Source organism: Xylocopa sonorina, chromosome 1 (genome assembly GCF_050948175.1).
Source record: "Xylocopa sonorina isolate GNS202 chromosome 1, iyXylSono1_principal, whole genome shotgun sequence".
NCBI lineage: Eukaryota > Metazoa > Arthropoda > Insecta > Hymenoptera > Apidae > Xylocopa > Xylocopa sonorina.
This window is the reverse complement of record NC_135193.1, coordinates 18,691,861-18,715,163: the sequence shown is the minus strand read 5'-3', so window position 1 is coordinate 18,715,163 and position 23,303 is coordinate 18,691,861. Positions and strand designations below refer to the sequence as shown.

Sequence of the window (23,303 nt, the reverse complement as noted above, 5' to 3'; positions counted from 1 at the left end):
CTCTCATCCACGGCTCGTACAGCGGCCCAACTGCCTCTACCAACCGTGTTGGCTTGTCCCACTTTTCTATCGCGTTTTACTACCACGATGTAGCCACACTTTGGTTCGCACCTTACGACTACTGCTTGCCAACGATAAGCGAACTTATGCTGTGTTTCTATTCGAAACACGACCGTCGTTCTAACTGACGATGCCCAACTAGACGATCCTTATCAAATAGAACGGAATCAACGGATCAGAGTTCCATTGAAATTCTACGTTTAGAGATCGCACGCTTAAAGGTTGCTCTCGCAATTGGGGTAAATAAAATAATCTAGTTATTTGTTTAAAATATATTATATACGTTTCTCATATAGTAGTACGTTCCCATGATCTTCGAATGAAATTTCATAGAAAATTGATGAGTGACTAAGAGCCGAGCAATTACGTCCTCACGCTTTATTTTTATTTTTTGCATGGAATACGCTAATATTGATCCTATTGCGTGCATATTGATATGGCAAACAGTTCTCTAGAAAAAGCAAGTATGCTCTACTCGCTCTAATACGAAGATACATTTCATGATCATGACATAGATTATACGATCGTGATTATTGCAAGGATGTACTTGCGAAGTGTGCATACTATATAACGAATTGCATGATAATCTATAAAATGTGTGTAAAAATTCATTTTTTAACAGTTTCACCTTATAAAATAGAGCATGCAATTTTGTGTTCTTTATGAAAAATTTCCCCACAAAAAATTTTAAGAAACATGACCTCTTTAGCTTCTATAAGAGATAGTTAAAATTCAAAATAGATCGTGTGAGAAATATTCCAGAGATTCATCTCTATCTTTCTGTGTACCGTTTTATAAATGTAGAAGAGATAGAAGTGTTATAGATGAGATCGATAGTTTTAACTATCGAGCTAAAAGATTGTATCGTTTTTAGGACTATTTCCGTCACAGAGTCCCCTACAATAGTTTCTAATGTACAATTTTATCGATCCACGATCCACATTTCTATAACCTAAGCTCCTCGTTCAATTATTATTCTCTTCATTTCTATACTGATTAGTTGCTAAGAATTAATTATCACATAATTCGAAAAAAAATTTGATCGTTTTGTTGCTTTCAATAATCAATTTTTTGTCGAGAATAGTTTCTCCGATAGTAACTTCACAAATTGTAAGATAGTCAATAAACCACCTTGATTCGCTTAAATTTAAAAAAAATTATCACATACACGTTACAAAATGCCTGCATTGCTGCAACCTACCAAAATTTACATATCGAGATCGAATATTAAATCATTTTTAAATTCTGCCTTAACCGTATCCTTGGTATTCTCAGTCGGAGCGTTCGTATCAGATATTTCACTCCCAATTTCCTCCTCGACACTCGATTTTCTACTCTGCAGCGAATGATTATCGTTCGATCCTTTTCTAATTTCGATATTGGCAGTTTTCTGTTGCACAAGCTGTTTATCCTTATTAAGTATAGGTTTTACAGTCTCGGAGACTTCCGTGCTCTTTTGATTAGCTTTGTACTTATCACGGTCTTCCGTTTCGGAATTTTCGCTCTCGCTCATTCTACGTTCGTGAGCTCGCCTTTTATTTCGTAATTTACGCTGATTCTTTTTACGTTGCCCAAGAATGCTAGAATTAGACCTAAGCGAAAATTAAGCGAATTAATTATCGTGGAATCAACCAGGAACTATTGATAGCGTTAGTAGCGAGTGCAACAATACCTAAACAATTGTCGCGATACCACGTCGTTGAATCGTACTGTTTTCTTTAAGCTGGAAGAATCTGATTCAAAATTTAAATCTTGTATCGAATTGTAATGGCCGTCTACAGACGATGCAGCCATTCCGTTTTCATCGGTACTCGATTCGGATACTGAACGGGAAAAATTGTGAGTACGTCGCAGTTTTAAGATACCTTTCGAGTATGATGTACCCGTAGTTGCACTATTACTTGTTATTTCATCCCCGCTGCTTTCTGAAACAGATCTAGCCTTTGACATCGCGTGACATAGATTGGGTCGTTCTTCTATCGACCCTGTACTGTGCCGTTCAGCTTCGTCGTCTGAATCCATGTGATTCATAGTAATATTTATAACAACGCCATCATCTTCCTGTTGCACGTTGATTGTGGAGTCCGTTTCGAAATCGTTATCTTCCGCAGCCTGTAAAAAGTCACGCCGATAACGCGAATATTTAGTTATTTCAAATGATACACTCGGTATAATTACTCCAAGTACTTACCATTAACTCTTTCAGTTGGTTATTGAAAGATGCTGCAGTAGGGAAATCTTTCTCTTCCATGAACTCTTCGTCTATACCAACGTAATATCGCGCTAAGTTTTCCGTACTCTTTAACGTAACAGTAAATACAACGTTGTTGTCCCACGGTTCGATCGTGAGCGAATCGGGATCTACGGAATTCTCGTTTATTTTCAAACATAACGAATAATGCTGCGGAAAAAATCCTGCACCTATAGATGTTAGTAAAGCGTGTAATCCTAAACTATTTTGCAAAATTCTATGGCGAATGGAATTCGGATCGACGTTCTTAACATTTACAGTAATTGCTAATTGATTATTATATATATTACAGGTAAACGTTGGCAGTAAATACTTAATGCTAGGGTCTAAAAATGTGTCTGTAGTTTCCATGTTAGTCCGTAGCGCTGTATCACTGGAATCTTCTACATTTTCACTTTCGTTCCCAATAGTTGTTGCCGCAAGCACTGTTTCACATTCTTCAACTAATTTAGTTACAGAGTCACTTGTGCGACTCTGACTTATAGAATCCTCTGGCAGCAATGGTACGGGACTACCGTGATCACTGTCAACTCCACTGTCCTCTCTGGTGTCAGACACTGGTACCATAGGTTGAATAACTGGTAGCGTCACTATCAGCTTCTTGTACTTTGGATCGAACTTGGCGTTACCCCTGTCAGCATCCACGCAATAAGGTAGAGGGAGCTCTAATAAATACTTTGCTGGCTTTTCGCTTTTTATAGTTAGAGACCGTTCTTGTACATCTAAGGAAGCATCGGTGGCAGTTTTTAGTAGAGGTAAATCTATAGTAATGATTAGCCTCTTAGGTACTGTAGCATTCATTTTTGCATTTCTACTAGTGGTAAAATCTTCCAGCTCTATATCGGATTGATGTTTTATGGAAAATTTTGGCATGACATATTTGTCATCCATGTTTTCAACTTTATCTAACTTCTCTTTATAGTACGTGGTAGGAGGCGAAGGACGTTTTGGTATTTTCTCCATACGTTTCATTTGCTGCTCTCTGCTCTGATCGTAGCTGGACATCAGCTTCTGATAAATTTCTGGTTCTATGTCTAATTCTTCCTTCGCCGGTTCCTTGGATGGCTTTCTGATCACAGTAGGATGAGATACTCCTTTGTAACCGATATTTGGAAACTTGAGATTCTTCCGGTCCAATTTGACCTAATACGTAACATAAGAAAATGTTGCAAAGCTAGGTTGGCAAAAAGCTCTGGAAATCATTCATGGTACTTACATCAAAATTATTTTCCACACCATCCATGGCCGTGTTATTAACGATCTCGCGGAATTGCGCGTTTTTCGATGACAGATAGATGGTATCCGGATGGAAGACCACATCGAAGACTTTGCACCGTACATTTTTTTTATCAAGGTCATCGCGAGGTGGTATCAACGTATACGGAATAGACCATTGTAGACCGCGGTGACCTTGTTCGACAGAAGGTTGACTGCTCGGTCGGGCTACGATGTCGCTCTTGCTGATGTTCAGGAAACATTTTCTATCCCCGTTTACGCTGGTTTTTATGACGTAACCAGGCTCCGGATTAACAAACGTTACGTCGACGCCCCGTTCTTTCTCTAACTGCGTGATTTCCTTCTCATAGATCTTCCTATTTTCCGGATCGGTCACCTCCTCAGCGTATTCGATCAGCAATTTACGGAACTCCTCCTGTTTCAGACACTCGGTCAGATTTTTCAACTCTTCCTTGGTCACCTCCAAATCTTCCCAGTTTTGTCTACGTGTGTCGTACGCGTCCATCTTCTGAAATGATGTTTACAAATAAACTTGTGTGTAGAATGATCGCGAAGTGTTATACCACGTGGACGGTTGCGCCACCACGCCGGCCGGTCGAATAGCGGTCGGATACAGAACTTCGTCGCGTCTAATGGCGCTCGCGCCATTTTTTCCTATTAAATAGAACAATTTTAACAAAAATATCCATCGACTCATTCGGGGCAATGGTCCCCTTCGATTCCCCAGAATTCTTACTTTTACCTTCCCTTCAAAATAGACAGGGATATCGATCCCACGTATGTCGTCAAGCAGCTTATCTCTCTACGTACGTCTGCAATCTCTAATTCAAGGTAGAATGGTACTTTCGTCGTTTTCATTAAGTAAACGTGCTCGTATCGAACCGACATGAACAGCGTTACGAAGGTCAACAGAAATATCGGGAATGAACAGCGAGGATGCAGAATCATTACGCTGCAGCCAAGAATGGAGCTACCTTTCACCATATTTGCAATAGTTTCTACTGTATACACGTTCGTACCGTGGATGCTTAGATGCATCATCCTTGTAGCTGCAGTTAAGTAACGAAAGACACGAACGTAAGCAGTTTTCGACGTTGGGCAAAAATGATGTATCGGTAACTGACGGTGGGTAAATCTGTCGGGTGTTCATTTCGAAACAACTGCTTATTCTCGTAACGGAGTAAATGCAAATGGAAAAGCTGGGTTTCGCTTTTCGCGAGATCCACTCTCTGTTGGTGGGAGTTTGGTGAAGATGTGGGGATCAAGCGGTGCGAAGTCTCTGACCCACTGACATTCTCTTGCAGTTTCTTGGTAGACACAAACGTCGATAATCCGTGATCTAAAGTTTTGATGTTGGCAATCAAGAGGATTACCGGTAAAAAAACGTATAAAAAGAGAGGAAGATAGCCGGAAGGGATAGTAACTGGTCGAATCTCATTTTGAGATGCGGCTGAATCGTGGCTTATTAACCAGTGCCGCCGTTTGTTTGATAGTATTCTTTATCGTTTTAAGCTCGAAATCAACCGTAGAGATTGCAAACGATTCAGAAAGTGGCATAGAAAAGCATTTCGCTGGGGGAAAGGAAATCCGCAAAAGCCAGGTGAATTGTATCCAATAAATTTACACAGCAAAGAATCACGGTTCAGAGTGCATCACGGTGTTTGGCTTCTAATTCATCAAATTTTTATTAAACACTTCCAACTTTTGATGTAACGCACTTTTCCGAGCGTTCGTATCCTTTTCGAGTAAATGCACCGTTCTAGTCTAGATCATATCGTTGGTGAAAGTACGTCAACGATGTATGTAATTATTGGAAAGTGATCTTTCCCTTTTGCAATCTATGAACGAGCTCGCCGGAAGTTACGCGTACATCGCAGATGATTCGTTTAGCACATTCAACTTAGCGCACAGTACACAATTGCTAATTGCATCTTAAGTTAGTTCAACTTGTTATTGCAGTTTCAATAAAGTGCTTTATTACCACGCAGACGTATCGGTACGTCACGCCTTCTCTTGCGGAATTAGGCGCTCGAGGGAATTTACCAAAAACGAACAAGCACATTTTAATGTTAACACGTATTCCCGACGCCGGAGCTGAACTGTTGGTCTTGATATTACAGCGTCTTCAGGGTTACAATGCATTTAAACATATACGGTTACCACCCGGTGACCACGAGCTTTTGTCACCTTTGCAAGAGGTAAATTTAGAGGACAGAACCCGTCAGACACTTTCAATTATCATCCTCGATACGAAGCAATTGCGATACCGCGTAAACGTAATGTTGATCGAATGCCAAACAATTCACGCGTAAGCAACGTGAGTCAGCAGCTGATTCATTGATCGAATAAATCTGCGGATAATTTAATCAGGCGGTGGTCGTTGCACTTTACGTTCACGTCAGAGTCGGTTTTCGGTGTTGCAATCGATGTTGTGCCACTTTCGTCTTTCCAATTAAAGTAGTCGTGCCGGGAATTCCTATTTGGAGCATGTCTAACCGAGGCTAGGAAGTTAACACGATTCCGCGAAATATCTACGACAAGAAAGTCAATAAATGTTAGAAGATTCAAAACGTAATTTCGTGCGCGATAATCAATCATCTTGACGCTTTATACCGCGCGTAGGTACTCTTCGCTATTCCGATAGTTCGCACGTTTAGACGATACGTGTAAGACCGATAGCTGTGTTCTGGGTTACAAGTAACTTTGACATTATTTTATAGGAACTGCTGGTAGAAGAGATTACTAATATTATAAGACAGGAAGCAATTCCTCTAACTTTCGACGGGGATGTTAGATTTTTGAACTTTTCAAAGTTCGGACGACAGTCTCCGACGTTTATTTCTCTGGTGAGAAATCCGATAGGTGTACAGAATTTTCAGAGGTAAAGAAATATCGTGTAACTGTCTAATTACGTACATGTATACTCAAGCGTGTACTTTTCCTTGTCAGATATCATGAAAGACGAGCAAACATACTCGAAGGTAGGGCTATACCTGCATTCTGTGGGCAGGATGCTCGATGCACGTGAGTATCGATGATGTTACATCTGTCCAGTGTATTTCGTTTCTTTTTATTCCTCTATATTACGTGTATCGATCACATAGAGAAGTAAATAACAAGTGGGCACTGCGACGGGCTAAAGCAAATGTCGTTCAATCGTATCCTGTCGTTGGTTTGCTAGATTTCATGGATCAATCTATCGATCTACTGGAACGTACATTTCCATATTTCTTTCGCGGTGCTAAACACATTTACCAAGAAATTCGTAAGTAGACACGAACCTGTTTTAATTAAGTCGCGAGTCATAATCGATACTGTTTATTTAGGACCCAGAAATAAACATTTTACCAATTCCATTTTTGTGTTAAACTCACGAGAAAAAGGTATTCTATTTAAACTCTTAAAGGATGAAATAGAATTTTATCAGTGGCTAAAATTTCGGCTTTTAAACGACACGTCAATGAACGCTGATGAAAATCATTATTGAGACCGGATTGTTAGCTACTGATACCTATAGTTGCAACATATACCAAAGATAATTAAATCGAGAATCCTGATGGTGATCATTTTATATGGAATCAAGTTTGATTAAAACATGCTCCAAAAATAACTATGGTCACAAGTTTCTCTTCTCACCTACATTGTATCGATCCCTCGAGGAGGTATGATGAATGTCTTTTCCTGTCCTTAACTTTATTCTACAATGATAGAACGATGTTTCATAGTTAAACTGACTTCTGAAGGAAATGTGTAGTGACATTTAAAAAATGTTCATCCCGAGAGTACGTTTTACGATTACAATGCGTATCCCTCCTTCCGTCCACCATTTAAATTCTCGATCCATTCATTACGATCGATACTCATGCCCAAAGCCAATCCCACTGCTTGCTTTAGCATTATCCACCTATTTCACTTTTATCTACATCAATCTCCACTATTCTTCGTAAGATTGCAATTAAGATGATCGTTGCTTGCTGCAATTGTAGAAAGAAAGTTTTCTCTAATTTACTTCGGTCGATAGTCGTTCATGAATAGAGAACACTGAATTAACAATGAAAAGTTGTGAATTTCTATATTGGTAAGGTAGTCAAAGTTTAGCGATGAAAATTTATACGATACTCTATTAGGAATTCGAAATTAAAGAGCGTGTAATAAATAGTAAAGATCGAGAGTGAGACGAAAAACATACGACGTGATTTCAGTTGATTTATTGCAAAAATACATATAATAGCTACTTACAGATTTATGTAAAGCCATGCGCTATGCATTCTACCTTACCTTACCGCTTTAATTAATTATGAAAGGCACAGAAATACCATTAATTATTTCCTGAATGGTATCTCAAGTCGTACAACGTAAAATTGAATGAAACGTTTGTGCCGTAGCTTCTCTATGACCCAATTTTCATAAAAATAATGCTTTTCTAAATGATCACAGCGAACGTTCAAACGTCTAGGTTCTGTTATCGCCGAGGAAAAAAGTATTTTACTTTAATCATTCGTATTTTAAGGAAGTATATTTGTAGAATAAATATGGAAACGTACAAAGAAACATTGAAGAGCATACAGTGTTCATTACGTGTTCGTTTCATTTTTTACTGGTAAGTTAAAGTGACAGAAGCTGGTTATTATACTATGCAGTCACTATCATTTATTTACACTCTCTTAGTAATATTTAAAATGCAGATATTTTTAATATTCAGACCACGTGTAATAAAAAAGAAAAATGTTGAATACTTGATAAGTAGGTATCGATGTTGATACGATAGAGCTGATAAATTACTTTGATCGTACAAACAAACGGGTTTTTTTTTTACTTTTATAGCGTAATAGAACATATAAAAATATTTATTCGTGTCTAATATCAAGTGTTGCCATATAAATGTTGTCATCGTTAAGAACGATGATGGCAAAAATCGTATAAATTTAACGGGAAATGAACTTAAGGGGTATTGGAAAGCGATTTCGGTCGTTCCATACGCATATCACGCGTGCAACAAAACATGACGATCATGTTGATGTACAAATGAACGAGCAACAACATGAGCAAAACGTGCCATCACTTTTTCTTCGGGTCCTTTAAACCAGCACCTGCGTTAAACTTGAAGAAAATAATGTCTCCATCCTCGACGACGTAATTACGCCCCTGTTGCCTATATTTCCCAGCAGCCTGTTATAAAAACCGAGATTAAACATTAAGATAAGTGAAAAATGTTAATACACCAATTACCACGGTACACGATTATTCACCTTAACCGCGGCCTCGGATCCTTCGTTTTTGAAATCGTCGAATTTCATCACCTCGGCCATAATAAATCCTTTCTCGAAGTCCGTGTGAATTTTTCCTGCGGCCTGAGGTGCCTTTGTACCTTTCTAAAGTAACAACGAGAAAGTTAGCTGGTGAAACTACGAAAATTTTGCAAGAAAGTTCGCTCCGATTCACCTGGATAGTCCACGCCTTAACTTCGTCGTGTCCCGCCGTGAAGAAGTATTGCAGCTGCAATGCTCTGTATCCTTGGACGATGATCTTGTCGAGAGCGCTGGAAACGATTCGCAAGATGAAACGCAGAAATTTTTTGGCCTGGCGTATTAGAAATAAGAAAAAGAAGCAGAGGAAAAAATGAATTCCCAGTTCAAAGAAGGGTTGGTGGAAAAAAAAGCAGGACTGTAGAATATGATTGTCCCGAACCGAATATCGTCTAATGACAGGGTACAAGAAGGGAAGCCATCCTGGTCTGCGGGTCTGACGAACTTCGAGACTTCAGAGAACACACATAAAGCTGAACGACTTAATACCGCAATTTTATCACTCTAACTCTGTCGGAGACCTACTTCGGCGCCTTAGTTATCTGCGGTCTCGAAATAAAATCGCGGTATCTAGAAATCTTCCGTTTGTCCCCTGTGATTATCGAGTGTGCCTATCTTATACGATCATTTCGGGGCATCGACAAAAATTGCCGAAAAATTTACATTTCTGACCACCGACGTGAGATTACGGACGCGTCGTTCTCTCCACGGTGTTCCTCCTTTTTTTCCACCTATCGAAAATCGTTGAAAAATATCTGCATCGTAGGAAAATTCGATCGAGTTTACCGAGCGCGAGTTGATTTCGTTTGCGAATGACCCACTAGCCAACTGAACCGGTCGATCCTCATTCCACGCGCCCTCCTGGTTATACCGGTGTGCCCGGGAGGGTAGGAGGGGTTTTTATGCAATTTTGCAAGAATTTGAATAGGTGTTCGTAAAAATATAATGCGCCACGGTAAAGAAGCCGCAGTTTTTATTGGTCACCCTACACGAGAGCAGGGCTAGGTCCGGATATTTAGACCGAGTCCCCCCGTTATTATTACCGTTGGTAGATAACTCGGTGCATAGGTAAATGTGGGAACCTGGCTTCTTGGATTTTTCGGCCCGGATCAGAGTTTACGAATTTCTCGACCCCTCGTCCCTTCGTTAATTTGAACATCTTAAATTATAGCGCGTACTCTCACGCTCTACATTTGCAAGTATAACGACGGTTCCGCGGCCATTTTAAACGTGAAAATAGGATCTCGCGTCTTACACACCTAGTCGCTTTGTGGTCTTCTAAATATTTCGCGCGTTCTGCCTCCTCCATATCGAGCAGTTTGCTTTCGAAAACACCGCTGAATGGGATTAGAACCGCTCCAGGATCATTCTTGTCCACCCATTCTTTGATGTTGATTAACCTGAATTCAACAGGATCGTTAATACCAAAGTATCGATAATTAAATAACCATGTATACGCACCATTTATTCTTTTTACGTATGTAATCCTTCTCGGACAGATTGACCAAATAAATAACCGGCTTCGACGTGAGGAATAAATATTTGTTGAGAACCTCGATCTGCGAATGCATAATAGGACGTTAGATCGGCGTTGGAAATGTTCATTTCAAAGGTAACCCTGTCGACTTACGTCAGTAGCACTCCAGTCGGCAAACCTGATATGCCTCTTTTCATCCACCATTACGCCTTTCACTTTCAATAATGTATCCTACGCAGAAAAGTATTCGATTATATCTGAAAGTTCTCCAGCTTTTCCCTTTTATTTTATTCTCTTTTTTTTCCACCGTTTAGTAGTTGGCCGTCGAGTGTGCGCTATCGGGTGGAATGATACCGTAATAGAACCGTGATTAGAGGATTGTACGGCGGGCGAAACGTCGTTCCATTAGTTCGGCCGAGACGAGGACGAAGAGGTAGCTTCGAACTCTCGAAAAGTTTTAGCAAATTGCAAAGTCTAGAACGAGGGGAGAGATCGGAAATTGCCGCGGGTCAATCCACGGAAAGAGGGTAATTCGATTGATTCGTTCTAGGAAGTGGTGTACCGACCGCGCTCTCTTAATTCTCTCGGTAATTTCGTTCAGGCTTCGCGATATGCCTGCATTTACGACAATTTCGTTCGTTTATCCAAGCGAAATCTGCGCTCTAGAAATCCCCGCCTCGCCCGAGGAATTAATAAACCCGCCGGTGGATAGAAAATATTCCGTTGGACAAAATTAATATCGCACTCACGTATTCGGGCTTCAGTTTCTTGTCGTTTCCTCGTACCACCAATTTCTCCAATTTTTCGAGATGACCGTTCAAGAATTCGATATCTTTCAATCGTAATTCCTCGCTGATAATTTCAAGATCCCTTACGGGATTCACGTCTCCCTCTACGTGGGTAACGTCGTCGTCATCGAACGCACCTGTGTTAAAAAATTACAGTTTCAAAGGAACTCGGTCGTACATCGTCGACATACGCGACGCAAATTGTTCGCGCGTGTTCCAAGATAAACTCGCGTCCATGATTGCGGGTACAATACACGGGAGGAGTAAACAGAGTAAACAACACGGTGACAAACTAATCTTTCGATCTCATCGGACAGCATTACCCTTACTCTTTCGAACGACATAATCGATTTTATCAGTTATCGCGTCCAACCGGGATACTCGCGTTATCGCTCCCCATCGAAAGAGTGCTTGTTTTTCTTTTTTTTTTTTTATATCGATCGGTATATTTGCGTGCATAACTTACGGCAGAGGTGAAAAATTCCATCGCAGGCATTGATGTGCGAGAGAAAACTGTTCCCCAGCCCTTGTCCCTCCGCGGCGCCTTTAACCAATCCGGCGATGTCCACGACGCTTAAGAACGCTGGAACTTTGCTGAAAGCACAGGCGGAGGATATTTTTCCCTGTTACGTATTATCCTCGGTTCGAGTTGGTCGCGTCGCGCGTGAATATCCAGTGCAGTCGGGAAATTAACAGCGCATTGTGACGTGCACGCGTCTAGAATTGAAACGAGGGTGTCGCAGTGACAACGAGCTGTATTTAAATGCTAATGCGAGTAGCCTCATTAAACAATTAGCCTTTGAAGAGAGGCGTTGGTAAAATGAACAAGAAGGGGGATGCCGTTGTTAGGTGGCTTTCATTAGGGATCGTTGAATCATCTGACACGTGACAGTAGTCGGACGTCGCTCGCAACGCTCCTCCACGGTTGGATCCTGGGTGACCAGGATGAAACGAGGCGCTCTTTGATCTAGAACCGTTTCGCATTTTAATCTCTCTAAATTGCTAGAATTGTCGCCGAGCGCGTGCCGTTAAGCAAACTTGATCGATCCTCCCGTTTCGATATCTATTCGTTATTTATTTCATTAATCTGTTTGCAGCTCGAAATTCAACGATTCCGTATCACTCGTTTGCGTTCAGGTTAGAGATGTTTATTAGTTGAATCAGGGTCGAAGAATGTTCATCGTGACCTAAATACACGCTTCATTTTCCAATCCTTCCCATGGTTCTACAGCTCGGTACATTCAATCTCGTCGTGTCAACGATCCAACGTGATGATGCAAGGCACGGCAAACAAGGCTTTCATAGATGGTTACCCACGCTGATGCATACCACGGTACACGTATAGCGATCTCGACGCGTTCCAATGATGCTGTATTTATCGCGCTCGATCAATTCTCTTTTTTAGCGTTTCTTTTGCTTTATTTGATCGATAAGCAGAAGACCGCCGCCTCAAAAGTATGTATGGTAGAACGAGCAAGGAAAAAGGTGGATAAACTAGACCGATGTTCAACACGGACGATATGTCGCGTAGACGAATTTAGTTGGATCTGCATTGCAGATCACGTACCGTTCTCTCCTGCCTCTGTCCCTTGCTGGCGCAAATAAAAGCGAAGAACCATGGAAACGCGAATGGTTATTCCAGCTCGTTTACCGACGCCAGAGTGCATCTCTACTTATCGTTGAATAGTCTCGAATGCTTTCTTTCGACGGTGCAACAGCGCTCTTTCAGATATTTCCCGCTAGGTTCGAAGCGATATTGTACTTGGCTGCTTACCTGGCTGGTTTGAAATATTCGCACAAGTAATCGAATCTTGCGTCAGGAACTGGTACGCGACGTGCTAGAAAATAAAGTCCGATTAGACACCAAATCAAATTAGAAAGATACATATTTACAAGCTGTTTATTGCACTAAATTAGTGGACGTTCTTCACGGGAACAACTTAAATTCTAGTGAAATACAAAAGTCTCGATTCAGTCGTCCGACGACGATTCGTTGTCGCTCGGGTCGACTAAAACTTGCGTCGGCGATGTACGACGGAATACAATAGAATTGGAGGTGCGCGTAAATATACGGGATAACGCCGAGAATTGCCCGGTTAATCTGTACGGATGGATACCAGGGTTGGTCGGAGTTCTATGCACAGGTGCAGGCACAAAAGGGTTCAATCGTTTCTTCATACTCCGTGTCGCTACTTTGATCACCCTTTCGAAACTGAACATTCTTTTCCCGACCGTTTTGTACACCTCGTCGTCCTTTAAGGGGCAAGCCCCGTTATGAGCCTTCAAGTATACACCGATATAAATCGCGGCTGTAACCGATGCCGATAAACCTGGTAATTTCGGTCGAGCTACACTGATCTGATTTACAGCTTGAATTATTAACTTGGCAACCGTTTGCTCCAAGAAACCAACATTCGGTAAATCGTTTATGCTGACTGGCGGTAGGGTACGTAAATTTTTGATATCGATGCTGGCGTATTTAGCAGGCTGGCCGAAGAATCGATCGCGACAATTTTCTGTGCAAAACAAGTACACTTTGTCTCTGTAAATGATGCCTATGGTCGAGTTTCCAGGCACCAGTTTACGATTCGGTAGATTCTCGACGTATGTCACCAGACAAAACCCCTCCACTTGTAGACGTCTCGACCAGCAGGCGTGTTCCAAGTCGATTGCTTCGGTCAAAATTCGGGGACGATCTTCCGGAAGCTGCGCAGTATTTATCGGTGGCAGATGACTCTGTGGATTCTTGATAAATTCGTTTATATGTCGTGGACAGATCCAGTAGAAATGCTCTCTAAACTGAACCATTCCTTGGTGTCTAGGAGGTGCAGAAATTTTCATTACGTTTTCCGAGTACAAGCAAACAGGACAGTACGCCTCGAACCGACTTTGCCGTCTTCTAAACTCGTAGGGCGAAACGCTCATGTACCTCAAGCTGTGAACCTTATCGTAGTCACTTTCGCGAAAGTACGACCTGATAGACGTGTATCTCGAGCAGACCTTTCGATCGGCTCGAGACCACACGTACCATTTACATTTAGTCGCGTCGAGCTCGATCACGTTCTGAGCGAAATTCTTTAACCACTCTCGAAATCCCTCGCGATCGACCTCCCAAATGGCGTAACGACGCGCCAGGAAACTATCAGAGAAGTTGGGTGGTTTCTTCGTTTCGTCGACTTCCCGAGACAAACACTCCAAGGAGAATGCCAGACTCGCTTTGAGATCGAGGACGATCATCGGTTGAAGTCCCAGAAACGTCAGCTCTTCGTATTCTTTGCGGTCCAGAGGGAAACCATCCAGTACGAAACCCTGGGAAATCGAACGTGGGTCAATGGAGTACATTTCAACGGCACGGTGGACAGATTCTGGCGCAGAAATCTGCCCGGCTCGAAGACGAGATTCCATCGATCGCGCCGATTCCGTCCAAGGAAAGCGTTTCGCGACGTGTCGCAGAGCGGCCCCTCGCGTTATCACTTTGACCCCGTATTTTCTCGCGAATCGTTTCGCGAGAGTGGTTTTCCCGCATTTCGGCGGGCCAACGATAGAAAGTCGAAATGGAACGATAGGGATACAAGAATCCTGTTCGAGGTAGAACAGTGGATTCTTCGAAAATGCGATCTGCGCATCTTTGCCACCCAAGAAATAAATGAACTGCCGATGTATCACGGTGTAAATCTCTTGTTCAGCCTCGAACGGTAGAAACATCTGTAGAGGGATTTTATTTTCATGCAATTGCACGGGACACCAGCGGCCAAAGCTGCTTGCCAGATAATAACCGCAGTCTAGAAGAGCGTAGGCTGTTTCAGGATCGACGGTGTAGGTTTTCTCTAAGATCGAAACGTCTCGACGAACGTAAGGCTCGAGAATTCTTAAAACTCGCTGGAGGACCTCTTTTGCATCGCCTTCAGCGTTCACCGCGATGTACGGTATTGATTCATCTTGCAGAGCATTTCGTATAGCGTCCACTTTCTGAGAATCATTTTCGTACTTATCTTGGAGCTCTTGCTGGATCCTCTCTTTCGCAGTCTCAAAATCTTCCCAATCAGCGAAGAGCACAGGTTCGGGGTTTTCTTGGTACCATATTTCTTCCAGCTCAAATCTTGTAAGCTCCGTTACTTCCGCCTCCATATACTCTTGTTCCTCGTTATCGTCTTCATTCTCGTTCCCGTTTTCTCCAAAGTATCGTCGACGACTCAGCATTCTTTCGCCAATCCAATTGTCCCGATTTCTTTGGTAGCGTTCAAGTTCCGTCGTGTACCGTACAAGTTCAACGCGCTTCTTCTCTTCCAATTTCTTTCGCCAGGATCCAAGTAGCTCAGGTAGGACTCTTTGAAACGCCTTTTCTTTGCCGCAACGAAGTTCCAGCACTATCTCAGGCACCGCGTAATTCTTCAACGCGATGTCTACGTCTTCTGGACAGCTTGGGAACTGGTCGAGTACAACACCTGTTTGGTCGTAGAGTCCTTTAAAGAATTCTAACAAACACTCGTGACGCATTTTCTCAGGTAGTTCGCTCCCGACTTTCCAATAGGAACGAACGAACGTTTGAACCGTCGCAGTATCGCTGTTGTATCTTTCATCGTTTAAATCTTCTGGCAATTCTATCTCGTCCAGAAGATCCTCCGGTGAGACGAGAACGTCTCGATGAGAAATTGTTGGCATTCCACGAGATTTCATGAACACCGTAAAACAATTAAAATAATCTGCATGAACTAGACCGCATTCTCGAGATATCGCGTCTGCCAATGTGCTTTTTCCGCTTCCTGTCGGGCCGACAACGCTGACGCGAAGGGGTGGAATCACAGGCAATGGTTTTCGTAATGGAAGACCCAACTTCTGTGGGCCATTTAAGAATTCATCGACAGCTGAGGCGCTCGAGAGATGGTATATCTTATCCGTGAAAATGGCACTGAATTCTTCTTTGCCTTTCCAAAATACATTATGCTTTAATAGCGCCACTGGACAGTAGTAATTAGTGTCGCCAAAGCGACGATTGTCCTCTTTAACGTTCAACTTCGCTGCTTCTTTTTTATCTTCCATTTCTTCTTCCTCTTCCTCGATATTTTCTGTATCGGTCATTGCGATGTACTCCGCGAGATCTCTTTCCCTTTCCTTTTCGTTCTCGCTCATGATTCTTGCTTTCTCCGCGTAACGATCCTTAATCTGGTTCATCACGTAGCTCGAGATATCATCGATCTTGCCGATGTTACAAACAATCAAATTTCTGCAAGTATCCGCCACGTTTTCTCTCATCCTTTTCCAGTCCAACTCAAATTTTTGGATATGTTTAAGGTATTCAATCAGTCCTTGCGTTTCTTCTTCACCCTCTTCATCTTCGAAGTGTTCCATGTGTTCTCCTTCAAATTTCTCTTCGTCCGCAGTACCGTGAATGCTGCGCCAGTTGGATAAAAGACGTTCATAAGGATCCTCGTCAAATAAAAGTACCGCGTCTTCAAAGATAATCCCTGAATCTTCTGCAACGATTTTCCAGCAATCGATATCTGGAAACATGCCATCCACGATGTAACCTCCGTCTCTCCATACTTCCACGTCTACTTCTTCTTTTGGTACGCTTTCTATAGCTGTAACAAGATTTCTACACTTTTCTTCTGAAGCAGTTTGGATCGATAAATAGAAGGAAGTATCCGAGTCCACATCCGCCGAGGCTCCCCTCTCGATTTCGCTCGTATTTATCACCGTGCCTCTCAGTATTCGCGATAACTTGCTGCACAGATCAGATTTGCCGGAATATTTAGGTCCGAACACAGCGATTTTACAGGTTGGTCGCGGAGAGAATGGAAATAGAAAAGTTCTCGGGTTCTCGACGAATAAATCGGCCGCTACCGCTGACGAAAGAAAGAAGATCTGGTTCATAAACCGAACGGCATACTTCGCTGCCCCCATCGTCGTTCTGCCTCTGGCCAATTCGACCGGGCAGAGAAAATTCCACGTCGACAATCTCCACGGGAATAAAGGCGAGATAGTCTCTCTGTCCATCAGGTTCTGAAACGCCTCTTCGTTCGATTTGCCTTCGAATTCGTCTGTCAGCGTTACCGGTGATTCGCCCTCGAATTCTAACGGAGCGTCGTCTGAAAACCTCTTAGGAATAATCGCACGCGGTATTGATAATACGCGCAATCGCGAAACGACGATCTGAAACATCGACGACACAGGCGTACGGCCATCCACGCGAATTACATATTGCGGATTGTGCAACAGTATCCATTTTTCTATTACGGGAACTGCGAAACGTTTGTACAGCGCGCATTGCGCTTCTACGTTCGATTTCTCATCGGAAGGTCGCCTGAGTAGATATTTCCTCTGGTTCTCATCTAGTATTCGCTCCTCGTTCATAAGGTCTTGGTACAATTCGAAGGAGACGTTCGCGCCATATTCCATTCTATCGCGAGAGAACAGTATTTCAATGTTTTTGCTCGTCCCCGCTAGACTCGTGTCTACAACGCGACCAGTTATTGGATCTAGACGAAATTGCTCACGCTTTCTCGCGACGTCCGCGTCTGGGCACGTCGCGTTGATAATTATCGATGGCTTTATAGGCCAGGTTGTGAAAATTTCCTCGACTTGACTCGAGATACAATGCTCGTCATTGGATCTTGTTATACATCTTTTAGTCTCTAATGTTTCCTGGCTATTATTCGATGCTTTCTCGTTTGCTGCGCCACATGTTGCACGAAACGACGAGTCAAAAATATTTTGTAAATGTGATTTGTCACGGGGATTGTCAGAGGAATAGTAGGAGGAATAATCGAGCGTCTCGTTCGAGATCAATGGTAATCCTTCCACGATGTACCCTCTGTGAAACACGTCTCTTTTATTAACTCGATCCGCTACCAAATTCATGACGAATTCCGGTCCCAGAAATTCGCCCGTCTTCAAAATATCTACCATGGTTTTACCTTTCTCGCTGTTTCGCTCAATCTCGTAGTTTATGAGCGACAATGGGGAGATCAACACGCAGTTCCAGGACTCTGCAATCATGGTCGCAAGTTTGGCGGTATTCAGACCTGGTTTTCCCAGGATAACGAAACAGGTCGGGTTAGTTCCAAGATATTTTTCTCGCGCCTCTGTCTCGCGATAGGGGTCACGAATCTTGTACGGCTCTTTGGGAGGCTCGAAGTGCGGTTGAACATTCCCATATTTTCTCGATTCACATTTCGAGGGAAACCTGGTAAATGGATTCGTATCTTCGTGGAAAGCGTAGTAAGCGTTAGCCTTTGGATAGACGCAGCTGTGAGGTGCGGGCCAGGGTGGAGCGTACTCCTCACGGGGATGTCCTTTCACGAATCGGAGGAAACTTTTTCTCGTAATAATCGATGTATCCGCGTAAAACTCGTCTCGATCGTTGTTCCTCTTCTTATCGTATCTATCGCGACGCAACGTTTCATCGCACATCGCCGGATGTATCTTTACGTTTAGCGAAATGTTTAGTCGGGAGATTCATTTTCAGGTTATCGAATTTCTTGGGTACAAAAATGCGAACAAACGACGCGCGAGTAAGCGGTAGGTTAGAGTACCAGATGAAACGAAAGTTAATTCGGTTCGATAAGCGTGCATAAAATAAATTTAGATACTTATTTTCATTAGGATCGATGGTGCAGAAGGGGAAATTCTCAGCGGCCGCTTGACTTTTCGTGAGAACGTTGAAGAAGGTTGATTTCCCTACGTTAGGTATGCCTACTATACCAACTTTCAGGTTGGTACCCACGCGGCCGATAAGCGGTTTCCGTTCGGGCTCTTCAATTTTCTTTGGCGCCATTCTAAGGAAACATACAAGCTTGTTACTTTATCGTGCATCGCGTATCAGAGAACTGGACGCTGAACAGAAGCAAATTTCGTAGTACGCGATTATCGATAGTAGCCAAAATATGTTCGACTCGTTTTTTTCGCAACATCTCGCAGCGACGCAGCTGCTGGACTCGGACGAGAAAATTGTTCGATCCGTTTTTTGTAGCGCACGGAATAACGTACGGCACGCAAAAAGGGACGCACGTAGAAGGAGGGGGATATCAGTTTGCATGGATAGAAATGAAAATGATCGAACGTGGATCGCGACCACGCCCTTGTTCCTCCAACCCTTGGAATGCCCAACAGTCCACCATGTTTCATCCACCTATATACGCGCGTAGTTGCCCCCGGCCTCATGGTGCTTTCGAACAGAATCAAGGCAACATCGGGTCGCTTTAAAGCGCGGCCGTTCGCTCGGGGTGACTAATTATATTAATGCGGACGGCACATCAAGCGATTGCTGTATTTACCGCGAGATTGCCCCCCTTCTTCCTCCTCATACTTCGGTGTAGAACGGCCCGCGCCATATCAAAAGGACGAAACAGGTACGAGACGCCTACGGGAGGCGAACGAAAGCGCGGAGAAGCGAATTCGAGAGAGGGAGAGAGAGAGAGAGGGGGGTGAAGGGGTGAGGTGGATTCACGGAGCAAGGATGCGAGGGAGGAGGAATACGTCGGGCCAGGGGACCGACGATTACTGGGCACCAAAGCCGCGAATCACCGGCATCACGCCGGGAATCTGCAACCGCGCCTCAGGCCGCCAATCCGCCACCGACTTCGCGATCCTTCTTTCTCTCTCTCTCTCTCTCTCTCGTCCTCGTTCTCTTATCCCCTTTCTCCCTCGCGATTAACCATCCGACCGGCTTTCCTTCTCGTCTCTTTCGCCGTCTATCCCCGAACTATTCACTCGCCAGAACGGTCTCAGCTCGAGACCGCGCCACCTTTCCTCGTTCTTCACCACGGTCCCCAGGAAATTTGCAAATTACGATAATGGAAGAGAGGAACGGACCCGCCCGCGATGCTACTCAACAGCCGCTTTGGCGCCATCCGTTTCGTTCCCACTTTCGCGGGACCGTCTCGGTACGACCGCGCGCACCACCCCCCATCGATTGCACTTATGCTCGTCGGTGGTCACCGTTTAAATATCGGATAGAAATCTTTCGAATTTCGAATAAACCGCCAGTATTTAATACCGCGTCGGGTCCATTGGGGGAGCTTCGAGCTTCGTGGGTATTGCACGGTGCTGCCTCGTAACACTAGGCTTCCGAACCACATACGGGATGCACACCGAAACTTAACCTTACTTTACGGACGAAAACGAGTTATTTATAGATCGCCAGGCTTTAACAATTTTCAATCGTATGCTTTCCCACGTTGTTACAATTCGGCCAAGTTATTCGATCGCAGGTGATACCCGCGCGTATCGCCGTATCAGCGTGCCAAACGTTGCATCATTTTTACGTGCACGTACGTTAACATTTTTCTATGATAATTACATGGAAATCTATCGAGATATCATTTTCACACGCTACAGGAACGTTTAAGGAACTGGAAATCGAGTAGTTACCTCGTGTATTCTTCGTACTTTTCCCGTGAAAATATCACTACACAACGTGTTGCAAGCAGAGGAACACAGCACCACTGTGACGTCACGCATTCGACCGGTCTTCAGTTCTGAAACAGGGAACTGCTTTATCAACCGAGTATTTGTTCGATTGAATAAAGGTAAAAACGAGGAAGCTACGTAACTGCGAATCTGCAAATTACGCTGCCAGATGAACAATCGAGTTCATTAAGTCGGTAATATCATCCTGGGTTTTTAAAGCATACATTTTTTTTTTTTAATTATTTCCATTCATATTTCGGTATTGGTTACTCGGTAATCCCTTCAAAGGGATTTCGCTGTTAATCCCGATGATTTGATCTCCTCGAAACGTTTATACCTCTCGGATTCGAGTTCATTGTAATTCTAGGAATAGCTTTGCAAAATGAAGCACTACCTTTAATCCTTGGGAGAAAAAGCGGCCATCAAAGAGCGTTGATTGCAATGCTTTCGTGGAAACCATAAACACGCACCCTCCTCTGAAACAAATTTAAAGCCCCCTCGAAATTAAAAAATACCCTTGATTGAAATCGTAGCTCTGTCGTGACAAGAACTGTTATTTTATTCAAGCGGAATAAACGAGCGTTATGACCGCCGACATTAAAGTGACCAGTACCGCTAATGACACGGTAAACTAGCGTTATTTGTAATTCACAAATGTAACGACAGATTTATGCGTGCACGCGGATGCAAAGGAAACTCGCGGTGCACTCCGAAATGTGTACGCGATTGCCGGAGTCTAATTCGACGGTGTACATGGCCTATGCGATGGGAACGCACGTCGTGGATCACCGGAGGGCCGTAATTCCAAGGATAATATTAAGATTGCCTCAGAATGGAACAAAAAAAAAAAAAAGAAAAAAAAAAGGCAAAAACGAACGCGTATTCACGCGCGCGCGCGCGTGTGTGTGTGCGTGCCCTGATGTCTGCCTCGGTGGCGCCGTGAGATCGGACCAGGAAAAGATCCAACGACGATCGTCGACGGGGACTTTGCGTTCTAACGAAGCAAACGCACTCGAGGTTCTACTCGAGGAATACGTACTCAATCGAATGCAAGCAGAAAAGGGTCAAGCGTTAATCATGGTACTCGGGTCTATATAATTTCCGTATATACCTTGTAACATTTCAATTACTCGAAATATACTTGTTGCACGCACGATATCGCCGGTTAACCGGTGATTCATTTGGTCAACAGATTTCTAACGTTGCGTCGACCTTGTGGCGTGTGATTATTTCAATTATTTTATTACGAACCGTATCAATCTCGGCCCATATAATGCATATAATCAGAAGGCTATTATTCGACGAGCGCACGGCTGGCGGAAAGGACCTTTCCTCTACCTCCCTTCGGGACCATAGTCTACACCATCTCGACTCGCTCGCTCGTTTTCGTGATATTGTAATTTGGAGACCGCAAACTCGCTTACGTCACTGGTGTACCGGAGCATCTTGCCAGCGCGCCGCCGCCGCCGCCGCCGCCGCCGGATCGGAACCTCGCCCTTCTGCCTTTCTTATTGGCCCCGACGATTTCGATCGAAACCATATTAAAGGCCCACGAATTATAGGAATTTCATCAGATTAGATATACGTCGAATTGAAGGATTGCGTTACTAATTCCGACGAAACGCCGACGCGCTGCTCGTTGCCTCGGCATTTATTTGCGCACGGTGTATCGCCGGATTATAACCGAGTAACGACCGCGTTTAGTCGCGGTACCGTTATACATAATAAATTTCGGCTCGAATCCATCCTTCGCCGGAAACCTGACAAACTCGAGGAAGAAGCAGGGACGTTAGATGTCCGTTCGAACGTGGTTTGCTCTTATTGTTAGAACCGATCCAGTCGCTCGGTCGCGGTTCTTTCGACTACGCCGAGCGGCTTTATTGGCGGAAAAAAATAAGAGAACAGCTCGTAAATGGAGCGGCGAATAACAGGGTGCAGGGAATAAGAGCAGAGTTTTGCATCGGAAGATAATAAATGTAGAAAGCATCGTTTAATGCGAAACTTACGGGACTCGCGTTTACGAGGAAATAACATCGGGACTGTCGAGTGTGGTCCAATTAGGCGGCGCGTAAAATTTTCGTTTCGCGTCTCGTTATAATGCTCGCACCGCAATCACCGTTAAAAATGACTTAATCGGAATCGCCGCTAATTGACGTGCCCGCTTAACATTTCGTTTCGACTTAGACGAATATCGCGCGGAACTGCCAATTAGCTTTAAATTCAATGTACACGAGAACGAGAACGAGAACGCTTCCCTTTTTGCACGGCTTCGACGAGAGGAACGTAACAATGTAAGAAACCAGCCGCGGTTGTTCCCATTCAATTGCAACGGCCGCAGTCTGACATGCAACGCCGTCGAATTCGATATCGCGATACCGATGTTGCGATTCGCAAGCATTCCCTTCTCCGCTAGGCCGCGTTGCGACGAATAAAATCGAAGAAGGAACAGGACGAGGTTACCGTGGCGTAACGATGTTGCAATAATTTCTAGACGAGTCGAATACGAGTTAGCAACGGTCCATTGGCAGCGTTACAGGCGCATAAAATGCGATGGTACTCGCAGGTACGTAGCATCCGCTGTTTCGCGTTTTTACGAGGCGAATGGAAGATTATAAAATGACGCTCCCGGTTTTCCCAGCTGTTGTTGCGTCGTTTATGAGCATTAGCCGCTCGCCGCTTCCTCTCTGCCTCCGAGTGTCCATATTCGGGATACGCGGAACCCAGCTACGCGCCGGCAAATTATACAGGAAGATCGAACGTGGAGAAAGAATTTG

General features: G+C 43.7%; 4 protein-coding genes across 6 annotated transcripts; 1 reads left to right on the top strand and 3 right to left on the bottom strand.

Annotated features, from left to right (window-relative positions):
* Window positions 1-317: 317 nt before the first annotated feature.
* Window positions 318-4,115, bottom strand: Nop17l (PIH1 domain-containing protein Nop17-like). Of its 2 annotated transcripts, XM_076911054.1 has the most exons (5): window positions 3,528-4,115; window positions 2,252-3,454; window positions 1,962-2,172; window positions 1,733-1,883; window positions 318-1,652 (listed from the first exon to the last, which is right to left on the bottom strand). In XM_076911054.1, the coding sequence occupies exons 1-5, from the start codon at window positions 4,050-4,052 to the stop codon at window positions 1,268-1,270; spliced, it is 2,475 nt and encodes an 824-aa protein (XP_076767169.1). In that variant the 5' UTR covers window positions 4,053-4,115; the 3' UTR covers window positions 318-1,267. The 2 variants fall into 2 exon arrangements, with proteins under 2 accessions (XP_076767169.1, XP_076767160.1); XM_076911045.1 differs by having other exon boundaries at window positions 1,733-2,172.
* Window positions 4,116-4,521: 406 nt separating this feature from the next.
* On the top strand, window positions 4,522-7,273 carry LOC143432616 (uronyl 2-sulfotransferase). Its single transcript, XM_076909375.1, has 6 exons — window positions 4,522-5,147; window positions 5,536-5,745; window positions 6,268-6,428; window positions 6,497-6,571; window positions 6,652-6,812; window positions 6,874-7,273. Exons 1-6 carry the CDS (start codon window positions 4,992-4,994, stop codon window positions 7,032-7,034), a joined length of 924 nt encoding a protein of 307 aa, XP_076765490.1. The 5' UTR covers window positions 4,522-4,991; the 3' UTR covers window positions 7,035-7,273.
* Window positions 7,274-7,740: 467 nt separating this feature from the next.
* LOC143429558 (obg-like ATPase 1) lies at window positions 7,741-20,622 on the bottom strand. 2 transcript variants are annotated; one of them, XM_076905221.1, is made up of 11 exons: window positions 20,491-20,622; window positions 18,715-18,896; window positions 12,893-12,953; window positions 11,585-11,712; window positions 11,080-11,255; window positions 10,484-10,561; window positions 10,315-10,412; window positions 10,113-10,253; window positions 8,990-9,086; window positions 8,797-8,919; window positions 7,741-8,716 (listed from the first exon to the last, which is right to left on the bottom strand). In XM_076905221.1, the coding sequence occupies exons 2-11, from the start codon at window positions 18,893-18,895 to the stop codon at window positions 8,606-8,608; spliced, it is 1,194 nt and encodes a 397-aa protein (XP_076761336.1). In that variant the 5' UTR covers window position 18,896; window positions 20,491-20,622; the 3' UTR covers window positions 7,741-8,605. The 2 variants fall into 2 exon arrangements, with proteins under 2 accessions (XP_076761336.1, XP_076761332.1); XM_076905217.1 differs by lacking the exon at window positions 20,491-20,622 and having other exon boundaries at window positions 12,893-12,956; window positions 18,711-18,852.
* On the bottom strand, window positions 13,038-18,697 carry LOC143429542 (adenylate kinase 9-like). The gene has a single exon (XM_076905216.1). The coding sequence runs from the start codon at window positions 18,529-18,531 to the stop codon at window positions 13,090-13,092; it is 5,442 nt and encodes a 1,813-aa protein (XP_076761331.1). The 5' UTR covers window positions 18,532-18,697; the 3' UTR covers window positions 13,038-13,089.
* Window positions 20,623-23,303: the final 2,681 nt, after the last annotated feature.